Source organism: Macaca thibetana, chromosome 11 (assembly GCF_024542745.1).
Source record: "Macaca thibetana thibetana isolate TM-01 chromosome 11, ASM2454274v1, whole genome shotgun sequence".
Lineage (NCBI taxonomy): Eukaryota > Metazoa > Chordata > Mammalia > Primates > Cercopithecidae > Macaca > Macaca thibetana.
The window spans coordinates 49502614-49514386 of record NC_065588.1 but is presented as its reverse complement, the minus strand read 5'-3'; the positions used below and the strand labels follow the sequence as shown (position 1 = coordinate 49514386).

Genomic DNA, 11773 nt, shown 5'->3' with positions numbered 1-11773 from the left:
CCATCTTCCTCCTGCCACCTGAGGGCAGGGAGAGGGGCCCAAGCGCGAATGTGCAGGAGAATCCTGAGGTGCGCCCTGGGACCCTGGAAGCCAGGTCTGGAAAGGGCCTCTGCGGATGCAGGTGGGTCCCAGACCAGAGACACTGCATCTGTTGGTGTCTAACCCCCTTCCATTCTGCTGCGTGTGCTTTTTTTCCTCTTGCTCAGAACTGATGCCCTGTTTTTGCTCCTACTTGTTTGCTCCTCTGTGGAGAAGGGGTTTTAAAATGGCTTATAGGGTGCTGGAAGTTGTGGGGTGATTATATAGGGAGAAAAAAGGAAGGAAAACAACTAAAACCAGTATGAAAAAGCTTCCCCAAAGAGGAGGTAGTAGAAAAGCCCCATTTTCCTTTTATTTAAATATCCTAAATGTATCACGAAGGAACATACACTGCACTTTAATGGTAAAAAGATACAAGTTTATAACATCTTATAAAAACTACCATTTAAAAGTGATCTTGTCCATTTGATATTCCCCTCCCCCATAGCAAAATAAGTATATTATTAAAAAAAAAAAAAAGGTGGAGAGGAGGATAGGAACGGGACAGTTGATAAAACCCCAGGGCCACAGCAGAGGCCATCTGGGGAGGGCAAAGGGCATCTGGGGAGAGGGTTAGAAGCTGTGGCAGACTCCACTAATGTAACCCTCCAATGTCAAGCCATGGGCGCGATCAGTAGCTAAGTGATGACGAGGCTGTTGGGCGTGGATGGAAAAGACTTGGGGCAAAGCAGACTCTTTATAGCCTGGGCTGGTAGGGCCTGGTGCAGCAGCCTACCCGGAACTGGCACTACTCTTTCCCAGGTTCCCTGACTCTCCGTCCTGGTCTCTGAGAGCCTGCCCTATTTCCATCTCCCCTACTCCAAACACACCTGAGGCATCTTCCAGTGCTAGGCCCCATGCTGGCCAGCAGGGGTGAGGCATTGGGCCCAGGAGCCTCTGCAGCGGTCTGAGTCAGTGGCTTCCCTGGGGTATCTGTGGGACTCCCGGGCCCTCTGGATGTGGAATAACTCCTTTCACTGCTTTGCTTCTCTCTTCTCACACATCCATTACCCCAGATATCGGCGTGGGAACTGAACCAACCACCTGCTCCTGAGTTTCCCTCACTGGGTCCCTGGCAGGGGTGGCTCTGCTATGGCTGTTCGCACATACTCTCTGAAGTTCCCTCGCTCCCACCCATCCAGGCAGGAAACCAAGGTCTGTGGGAACCCAGGGCACCTTCTGACCCAGTACACACATTAGTACACATAGGGGCATAGGTCACTCATGTGAGTCTCTCCACATACACCCCTATGCCAAACAGATTAGCTGTAAGTGGCAGGGAGAAAGGCCTCTCATTTTCAAAAGCATTTTTGGGAGGATAGTTTTCTAAACATTTTAAAATGGTTTACAGGGTGCTGGAAGATGTGGGGTGAATCATCCCAGAAGAGAAGGACGAAAACCCCAGCTCCAGCAGAACCCTTGAACAGGAAGGGGGCTGGCTCACATGCAGAAAGATGCCCCTGCTTGCAGGGACCACAGGGCTGATCCAAGGACTGAGGTCTAAGTTCTGGACCACATCAAATGGGAGTGTCAGCATAAAGCAATGAGTACACGGCAGCACACACTCCTCAGCGTCTCCCCAAAAGGATCTCAGATGCTGTCAGGGAAAATCGAATGGGTGCCATGCCTGCTTTTTCCGTGAAATACTCATACCACAGAGGTATGGACAACCCCCTCCCCAACCCCACCCCTCCAGAATAGGTAACAGCCAGGAATCATCCCATTCTTTACGTTTTCTGGGAAAAAAAGACCCTACTGACAGCTTGGTACTCAGGTTCACCCAGTCTCCATGATTACTAAGATAGTTCCCTTACCCGCCACAGGGCAGGTCAGGTTACAGTGGGGGTCAACCAAACCCCAGAACTTCCCATAAGGATTCTTTCTTTAGCAGAAAGAAAAGGTTTATTTCACCTTAGAAAATTCATGTTCACAGGCCCTGGCTTGGGTTAGAAACACCCTAACCACTAGGCTGTTGAATTTAATCTTAAAAAAAAAAAAAAAAAAAACCCTCCAAAACAAAAGCCCTTCTGTTCCCTAAATTGTGTTCTTCAGCTCCTGCTGAGACCTCAAGCACCCTTCATGTTTGGGCAAGAGGAGGCTATTTTCCACTCATCCTCCCCGAAGGTGAGGGCCAGAGAAGTGTTTGGCTCATTACTATGCCATCTCTTGCAAGCATACAAATACACGCACTCATATCTCACACACACATCCACACACACACCCCTGATTACTTTTTTGGGAGTGGACAAGGTGGTGGTATTGGAGCAGAGAGGAGCAAAGAATATGGTTAAGAATGGAACCTACATTAGGTTTCTTCTTTAGTCTTTTCTCTGCAGCACCCCCACCCCCATCCCCCACACTCTGTTGGGTAGGGATGGCCATTAGAAAGGAAGCTGAGATCTTGTTTTTTTGGGACCAAAGGACAGACCCCTCCCAACCTCCTCTACCTGAATACAGTGATAGGACTTGGGGAGGGAGAACAGCTCCTACTGCTCAACAGGCATGTCAGAAGACCCCAGATTCCTTTGTTTCTTGAGCAGCTGTTAGCCAACTTGGGACCAGTCTTGGGTTGTTCCTAAGAGGGCACAAGGAGAGAGAACCCACTTTGACATCCATGACTCCTTGCTCAACACGTCTCACTTTAGGAGTCAATGGCAGCGAGGTAGCCACAAACCATCTCCAAGACCAACTCCCCAAGAAAAGAAGAAAGGGGCTTCACGGGCCACTCTCACCCAAGTTTCCTCCTAAAGGCACTTGAGCTGATGCCATCAGGTGCCAATGTGACATGGGCCATGACAACACCCACAGGCACAACTCTTCCTTTTCCCTTGAGGAAGGAAGAGGTGCCATCCACTTTTTGGATCCAGTCCTCGTCTGCTCCACCCCGTTTTTCCTTTTATCCCTACAGTGTATAAGGAAGCCAAAGTAAGCTCAGCTGCCATTCCTGATCTTATTCTTCCTCAAAAAGGAGGTGAAGTGCAGGACTGTGAAACACTGAGGAGCTGCTACAACTAAAAACCCAATTTTTGGGGAGAGCTGGACCAGCTATAGTCCCTACTTTGGACCAGGACGCTTATACCTCTGGATTACCTGTGTCCACAGTGTACCTGCTGAAGTTGCTTTTGGATAAACAAAAACAAGAACAGAACAAACAAATCCCCTTCCCCAATCTTTTCCATTTCAGCTGCCAGCTGGAGTCCAAGGTTGTGGGAGCCACACTTCAGTCTTGGTCCTGTACCTTGAGTCCCCACCTATGACCTCAGCCAAGGGTCCAGGGACTAGCTCCCCTACCCAGGAATGCTGTAAGAACTTCCCCAAGATACTCATAGTCTCAGATTATTTACAGAGCTGAGGTTCTGGGGCCACTGTCCCCTGATGCATTCTTCTGGTCTCCTGGGTCCACTCCTCCAGGAGTGGGACAGGTTCACATGGGGCGTTGGTGGGACCATCAGACCAGAGGGGGTGTGCTCTTCGGCAGGTTCTTCTGATCACTCCCACCACCCGGGGGCCCCTTGCGCCTATAGAGAAAACTGCCCGTCGGAAGTCTTGGACTGGCACCCTTGGCACATCCGTTTGTGTCTGAGTAATCGATCTGTCCGAGAAAAACACTGAGAAGAAAGGGAGGGTTAAGTGCCTGAGGGGGAAACTCAGCTACCTGTTGGCTACCTCATTACTTTCACAGGAGGCAGATACCACATTCTCCATCCCCTCAGCCTGCGCGCAGACAGCAAGAGCACACGGTGGTGGAGAATGCAAGCTCTCGGGCCAGAGCGCCTGGGGCTGAATCTTGGCTCTATCGCTCAGCAGCTGTGTGACCTTGGGCAAGTTACCTAACAGCCCAGAATCTGTACACTCATCTACAAAACTGTAAAGCGAGGCTAAAAGTACCTACTCACAGCACAGCTGCTTTAGTCATCAAAGATTTATTGAGTATCTATCTCAAGGCAGATACAGAGTAGAGAACCAGAGGAACGAAGTCTCTGCCCTCATAGAGCTTTTATTCTAGTGTCTGAAGATTCAATGTAAGAGTGCGGAGCAAAGCTTGGGACCTAGCAATGCATCCAGGAAGTGTTAGCTATTATCATTTCTCATCTCTTGTTCTTGTCTTGTTTTGGCCCCAGCTCTTACATTCTCATCAGATCAGATACTGACCCCCAGAGCAAAGATTGTATCTCTTCCTCCAAAGTGCATGAGCTCTGAAGTTGGACTGAATCCCAGCTCTGTTCGTGATCTGCTGTGTCCTTGGGAAACTTAACTTCTCTGAATCTCAATTTTCCCATATGTGAAATAAGGACAATACAGCTACCTTAGGGAGTCAATGTGAAGATTAAATAAAATCATCTGTGTAAAGTATGCTCTCATAGTGCCTGGCACAGAGTAAGTGATCATGAAATGCTATTATTATTATTATTATTACAATCTTCTAACTGCTCCTCCCCATGATCAGCTGCATAAGGCCAGACAGATGCACCTCACCCTGATGTGCCAACTATTATATGGCGAGCAATGCTGGTGGCTCTTTTGTCAGGCAGGAGGGGAGGGTGGCCCTGATTCTTGGGGAAGGAAAAGTGTGTGGGGGATTGCAGCAGGGATGAGCCTTACCTGATGACACCGTTCACACTGGTAAGGCTTTTCACCACTGTGCACACGCTTGTGGCGTTCCAGGTGGTACTTCTGGATGAAACGCATATCACATATATCGCACTCAAATGGCTTCTCACCTGGCCCAAGTGGAGAGAGAAGTGAATGTGGGGAGGTATGTATGGTAGGGACCTCATTCCAGTTATTTTCTCAGAAACTTTAGCTATTAGTAATATGTAGACACCTAAGTGATCATAAATGGGGAGGGGTCCCCAAAGGTGCTGGTCTCAGTGACAACAGATACAAAGCCACGCAATCTCTCTGCTTCACTGACTCATCTTCTTCCTTCATTTCTAATACCCATTAAAATAAACCCAACTAGAGCCACAAACAGACATGGAATACAAGCGATAGACTATTCTCCCTCTTTTGAATATAAGCAAGACACTTACCAGTGTGAATAAGGATGTGCCTCTTTAGGTGGTAACTGCTCCGAAAGGCTCCAAAGCAGTGTTCACAAACAAAATTTTTGGGAATCTTTACTTGAAAAGAACCATTTTGTTCCACTACCACCACCTGGGGGCAATAATCAGGCATGTCATGAGGCCACCACTGCCCTCTTCCTGGAGAGACTGTTCTACTCTGGGTCCACTTCCAGCTGCTGAAGAAAGGAACCTCTCTGATGCTGTCTAAAGGTGCTGCCATCTCCTGTACTCCATGGAGGTAAGAGACCCTTTGGGGAAGGAGGTGGAGTGGGTAAGCTGTCTATCCTGTCAAACCCAGCAGTCTGAGTATGACTTGAGCTGGAGCCTGCCTGCCCCCATGCCACGGGATCTGGGATCTCATGCTCCCCAACCTGTACTCTACTGTTCCAGCAAGGCTAGAGATCAACTACCAAGGTAGTCTCTAGATGAAATCTGGGTGACTCACTCACTGGCTATCAGAGATCAAAGCATCTAGAGAAAGCTCCAGGTTACATGGTAGAGGGAAGGAGGAGGAATATTACCCCATTACCAAACTGTATGAGTTGGGGGGCCACCCCATTACCTGCCTTTTTAACAGTCTTTTTTGAATGAGAGGGCTCAGACAAGCTGTCATCATCTTTGCGGCTCCGGGACTTATCACTGTCTTTTCGGTGACCCTTTGAAGACAAATCAAATCTAAACTCACAGCCCATCTCAGAAGATGAGATGAGACCCAGTGCAGCTCTCAGACAAAATTCATAAATGAGAGTAAACCACCTGCCCCGAAAGCTTAGAGGAAATATACAACTATTTCTTCTCCAATCACCTGGTCTTAAAGAGTTGAAGGTACACAAAAGACCTTCCTTAGCTTTCTGAAATACCAATGTTCATCCATTCCCCAGCTGGATCCCCTTGCCCCACTTCCCTATGCAGAAGCATCAAGGAATCAGAGCTTGGTATCTCCTGGCAGAGAGCTTGGGCCACCCAATCCCCAGGTGCCACAATGGACTCAAGCGCTGTACCTGACTCGAGCACCTCAGCACATCAGGGCTACCTGCCCGCTCGCCATTCTCGGCCTGCTTGCCGGCAATCTGGCTCAGCATCATCTTCTTGCTGGCTGCAGTGGGAACCAAACTCACACCTGCTAGGCCTTCACAAGCCAGGAGACTTGCCTAAGTTGAAAGGAGATGAGGTGTCAGGTCACCTGGCAGGGCAGGGCAGGGCAAAAATAGACTGCCATTCTCTATAGAACTACCTTTTACACCCAGCCACACACTGCTTCGCTCCAGTGAATGTCCCTCCTCACTGCCAAAGCCTTGCTTCCTTCAAGAGTCCTCCCTAAGTCATCTCACCAGGAACGACTTGTCATCTCTCAGCATTTAAATACAGATCAAGTAAATAATCAAGTATTACCGACACCTTTGTCATCAGAACTAGGCAGTGTGTGTGACTACATATTTCTTTTTTTTTTTTTTTTTTTTTTTTTTTTGAGGCGGAGTCTCGCTCTGTCGCCCAGGCTGGAGTGCTGTGGCCGGATCTCAGCTCACTGCAAGCTCCGTCTCCCGGGTTCCCGCCATTCTCCTGCCTCAGCCTCCCGAGTAGCTGGGACTACAGGCGCCCGCCACCTCGCCCGGCTAGTTTTTGTATTTTTTTTTAGTAGAGACGGGGTTTCACCGTGTTAGCCAGGATGGTCTCGATCTCCTGACCTCGTGATCCGCCCGTCTCGGCCTCCCAAAGTGCTGGGATTACAGGCTTGAGCCACCGCGCCCGGCCGACTACATATTTCTTTGAAGGTATTTCTAGGCCTTAACTGTGAGTGGGTATGAGGTTCCATCTTGCTAACCCACTGACATGGGAGATTCCTTCAGGACCTTCCTCCTTCCTCTCTCAACAGCCCTCAGTTGGGCCAGGCATGGTGGCTCACACCTATAACCCCAGCACTTCAGGAGAACAAGGTGGGCGGATCACAAAGTCAGGAGTTCGAGACAAGCCTGGACAATAGGTGAAACCCCGTCTCTACTAAAAATACAAGAATTAGCCAGATGTGGTGGCACGCACCTGCAGTCCCAGCTACTTGGGAGGCTGAAGCAGAATAATTGCTTGAACCCGGGAGGCGGAGGCTGCAGTGAGCTGAGATCACGCCACTGCACTCCAGCCTGGCGACAGAGCGAGACTCCGTCTCCAAAAAAAAAAAAAAAAAAAAAAAAAATTAGCTTCAGAGCCCACTTTCGATTGGCAGACTTTACTGGTGCCAACTGTATTTTCTATTGGTTTCATTTTTTGTTTGTTGGTTGAGACAGGGTGCCACTCTGTTGCCCAGGCTGGGGTGCAGTGGCACGATCTCGGCTCACTGCAGTCTTGACCTCCCTGGCTTAAGCGATCCTTCTACCTCTATCTCATAACTGGGACTTCAGAACACCACCACGCCCAGCTATTTTTTTTTTTTGCATTTATAGAGACAGGGTTTCACCATGTTGCCTAGGCTGGTGTGGAACTCCTGAGCTTAAGCAATCCTCCAGCCTCAGCCTTCTAAAGTCCTGGGATTACAGGCTATTTCTCCCTTTAGATTTTAAACTCCTTAAGTATTACCAATTGCAACTGATAGAAAAATTAAACCACTTGGAAGGTTTTCTTGAGTATTTCTCTTGACCTTTTAGGCCATTTATATGTGTGCATGTATGATCACATTTTTTCACATTCCTTGCTCCACATATAGTTTAAAAAATTACTTAAGTAAGGTATGTTTAAGTACATTTCCTCATTCCACTGCTACATTCTTCAGGCTGACTTCGGTTAGCCAGCATGAAAGAAAATACTTTACTGAAAAAAAACTTTTAAGAAATTGTTGGTCAGCAAACGCCCAAATTTATGAAGAAATTCCTTTTGGATGATCAGTATATTCTAGGACCCCTCCCTCCAACTTCTAGGACTCTGGAATGAAAGATCCAGAGTTAAAATCTTAGCTTAGCTGTTTGCACTGTATAATCTCGGGCAAGTTATTCACCTTTGCAAGCCTTAGTTTCCTTACATGAAAAATGCCTGTCATAATGCTTATCCTTACATGGTTGATGAAAAGTAAACTAAGATGTAAAATGCTTAGCAGTGTCCAGCACAAAGCTGAGTCCCTAGTGGAAGGCAGCCTTCTCAGAAGAGTGAATACAATGCTGAGAAGTGGGTTGCAAAAGACAAAGGAAGAAGAAACTGATGGGCCCCTATTCTATATGGAAAGGAGGAAGCTGTGCATTCAGAAGCAGCTGGAGGAAAGCCAATTATACTACAATCAGACTGCCATCCTGGTGAGACTGGTAGGGAAGGTTCCCTAGAAGAAAGCTTGGGAGAAGCTCTGGAGATGTGTGCACACAGCTATTCTACTCAGATGACTACAACAGCCTGTCTGCTCATTCTGTCTCTCCAATCCATCCTCTACCTCCACAATGATAATGACCTCCTACATACACTGCTCTGATGCTACTCCGCTGCTTAACTTAGCAAGGCATAAAAGGGCTTTAGGTTACACTCTGCTTACTGCAGGGAACAACTTCCTCACCTATCACTGTCAATGCTACCTCCATAACCATCCCCATTTAAATCCCTTAGTCTATAACTACCAAACTACCTGCAGTACCCAGAACCTCATCACGTTTTCCCACGACTCTAAGCTCCTGCCCATGCTGTTCCTTTTGTCCAAACGCCCTTCTATCTGTCAACCTTCATTTTTTCTATCCAAGCAGAAGTACTGTTCTCTCCTATGTACATACCCCTATTACTGCACATTCCTCAATCAACAGATTCAGAGTCTCTACTACTACCTAGCCACTATACAAGGCATTGTGAATATAAAAATAAATGTCTTTCCATCCCTCTCCCGACTCCAACTAGCCTGGAAGCTCACTGGGGACAAGGACAATCTTATTCATCTTTGTAGTCCCAGCACAATGCCTTGCATGCAACAGGAACTCAATAAATTCCTGTTGAAAAAAAACAAATGAAGCATTCACCATACTATTCACTCCCTTACACCCCTCAGCACTTAATGTACCAAAAGTAAACTGAGTACACGTTGCTTTGCAAATGTCCCATCAGTGCCTGTGATGCAGGATAGCCTACCTCCTTCATTTGACTGGAAGCTCCCTGAAGGCAGGGGCTGTGGCCTGTCTCCTTTCCTTCCTCTAGATCTCCCCCTGGTGCTTAATACAGAGCTTGGATCACTGGGGTTGGTCAATATGTTGACTAGAGCAGCATTCAAGAGTGAAACTGCAACAGGCTTCCCAGTGATCTTGGAGGAGGACTCTAGAGCTTTTTTACCTGAGCCATGCTGATTTTTCACTTAATGCAACCCAAAAGTTCAGGAGTTCCTTGGTCCACCTTTCCTTAAGACACTGTCGTTTTGAACAACTGTCACCAAACCACGGTAACGACTCCTTCGTGTCCCATCAGTCCTGTTGCCATATTGAACTTTGTCTTCAAATAGAACTTAGTGTCCTCCAAAGAAAAGATAGGTGTTCCAAGAATCCTTGGACTCTGCCTGGCTCCTGCCTATTGTCTGAAGAAAAAGAGTGTCTACCAGTCTTGGTTTTCCAGTTGAATTGTCTCGATGAAGCTCACGATCTGTTCCAGAAACCTAAAACCAGAAAGGACGAAGGGGGCTGCTAAATGCAACATCTTCAGGCCATTACAACGTGCGACGTGAACTTTTTTTTTGCTGGGCGCTCTTTGTGAAGCTCAGAACCAGGACATGAGTCAAGAAGAGTTTTCTTTCTAGGTCAATAGGAGGAACTGGTCTCCTGGGCAAGGAGGTGAAGCCAACAGGAGCAAAAGTAATTGGGGCCTCCTATGGAGGAACTCTGCCAAAAGGGCAATTGCTTGGATTTGCCATCTCAGGAATGGAAAAAGGGGGCGGAGATCCTTTGGGGCTTTTGTGCCCAATGGGCCGGCCCGAAAAGCTCGCACTTTACAGAGGCGGCCAGACTAGGGTGGAGGAAAACTCAAGGGCCATTGCTGGGTGCTTCGGTGGCGGGCAGAAACGGGACTGGCAGTGCCCACACGTGCGCTTTCTCTGCGTCAGCCCGAAGGTAAGGAAACTCGCTGCGGCGGTGAAGGGCAGGCAGGCGAAGCCCGGCGCGGCGTGTTGCCCATCTCGCTCCGGCCAGCCAGCCCCTGCACCCGCTGCACCAACCGGGAGCAGAGCCGGAGTGTGGCGAGAAGCGCGCGAGGTGCGTGCTCGCGCCCGCGTCCCCTCCGAGCGAGCCCTCTCCCGGGCCGGGGACGCGGCGGGACGCGCGGGCAGGGGGCGGTGTGCGCGCACGGCCTTTCCCCTCCCTTCCCCGGAGAACCCCCTCCCTTCGCCACGCGCCCCTCCTCCCCTCCCCTCCCCCTTCCCGCGCGGCGCCCCACGGCTTGCGAGGTACTGAAGCGCTGCCGTCTGTACGGACGACGCTGCGCTCTCTGGGGCGTGCTCCTACCTGCCAGGCGCGGCCTCCCGCTGGCTCCCCGGCCGCGCGGCGCCTCCCCCAGGCCCCAGCACACCCTGCCAACGCCGCAGCCGCGGCTGCCCCCACCGGGACCGAGGCAAGTTTACAAACACCAACCCCGGCCCGTTTCCCCGGAAGCACTTCCCCCTCCCCCTCGTCCTCTCCGCCGAGCTGCCGCATCCACTTCCGGGCACGGCAGCTAGACGAGCGGGGGCAGCCTCAGAGCGGGTGAGGTTGGGGACGCACGGAGAGGTGCAGTTGGTGAGTGGGCGGTGCCGTGCGCGGATGGCCTGGAGGAGGGGGCGCCAAGGCCCGCGCGTGCGCCGTGGCCGGGGCGCGCCCTGGTCGCCATCGAGACTGAGGGTAGGAGCCTCGGCCCTGCAATAATTGTGCGCTGGGTGCTCGATGGGAAGAGGGTTTGCTGGGTGAGCTGGTTCAGACTCCTTGAAAAATCGTCGTCACTCTGTCTTCCTCGCGGACCTCATCTCTCTGAGCCGGCGCCCCAAGTAGAGCCAAAGTAGTTCGTACCCAGCCTTTTCACGTAACTCGTCCGAGGTGGTTCTTCTCCAAACTTTTTCTGTCAAGCCCAGATCAGTAGATTTTGGGGTCAGCTGGGAGAGGCGTTAACTTTTCTTTGCACACTCTTGCCTTGTGCGCTCAACCAGTTTGAAAATGAGTGTTCTCGCAGAAGCGTTCCTTGAGTAGCCCGAGGCCACACTGCTCACCTCCCTGCAGAAGTCAAAGCCCCAGCCATGGTCTGCGAATCCCGAGGCCAGCCTGGTTACCTTCTCACTTTCCTCCTTTATTCCAGGCCGTCCAGCATCGAACACTAGCCTCCACACGTGGAAAAGACCCTGACTTCCCCAGTAGACTAGTCTTATGGGAGACCTGGCTCCTGGGCCAGGCTGCATTAGGAAAATGGAAACCAGACTGTCTTCAAATTCTTCTGCCTAGCCTTAGCCATTAGAGAGAGGTCCTGCTAGCCGGGCGCGGTGGCTCACGCCTGTAATCCCAGCACTTTGGGAGGCCGAGGCGGGCGGATCACGAGGTCAGGAGATCGAGACCATCCTGGCTAACACGGTGAAACTCCGTCTCTAATAAAAAAAAAATACAAAAAATTAGCCGGGCGCGGTGGCAGGCGTCTGTAGTCCCAGCTACTTGGGATCTGAGCCAGGAGAA

General features: G+C 50.1%; 2 protein-coding genes across 8 annotated transcripts in view; one reads left to right on the top strand and one right to left on the bottom strand.

The window, feature by feature from the left end:
- Positions 1-369: 369 nt before the first annotated feature.
- ZNF740 (zinc finger protein 740) lies at positions 370-10875 on the bottom strand. 3 transcript variants are annotated; one of them, XM_050749047.1, is made up of 7 exons: positions 10586-10875; positions 9231-9744; positions 6146-6295; positions 5711-5800; positions 5112-5235; positions 4681-4799; positions 370-2653 (listed from the first exon to the last, which is right to left on the bottom strand). In XM_050749047.1, the coding sequence occupies exons 2-7, from the start codon at positions 9237-9239 to the stop codon at positions 2522-2524; spliced, it is 624 nt and encodes a 207-aa protein (XP_050605004.1). In that variant the 5' UTR covers positions 9240-9744; positions 10586-10875; the 3' UTR covers positions 370-2521. The 3 variants fall into 3 exon arrangements, with proteins under 3 accessions (XP_050605004.1, XP_050605003.1, XP_050605005.1); XM_050749046.1 differs by having other exon boundaries at positions 9429-9744; positions 10586-10872; XM_050749048.1 differs by having other exon boundaries at positions 370-3686; positions 9429-9744; positions 10586-10869.
- CSAD (cysteine sulfinic acid decarboxylase) overlaps positions 10066-11773 on the top strand; it is a 32380-nt gene continuing 30672 nt past the window's right edge. For 3 of the 5 annotated variants that reach the window (XM_050748892.1, XM_050748887.1, XM_050748888.1), the window contains exon 1: positions 10066-10195. The gene's annotated coding sequence lies outside the window, so the exon portion shown is untranslated. Of the gene's footprint in view, positions 10196-10781; positions 10856-11773 lie in introns of those variants that run through there. The other 2 variants (XM_050748893.1, XM_050748890.1) reach the window with 2 other exon arrangements.

What these genes read in the sequence shown, in the direction of transcription:
- ZNF740 (XM_050749047.1), bottom strand. An exon ending in GCACATCCTTATTCACACTG is followed by an intron (nt 4,800 to 5,111) that starts GTAAGTGTCTTG and finishes CACTTGGGCCAG; the next exon opens with GTGAGAAGCCATTTGAGTGC. An exon ending in AGTGTGAACGGTGTCATCAG is followed by an intron (nt 2,654 to 4,680) that starts GTAAGGCTCATC and finishes GTGCCCTCTTAG; the next exon opens with GAACAACCCAAGACTGGTCC.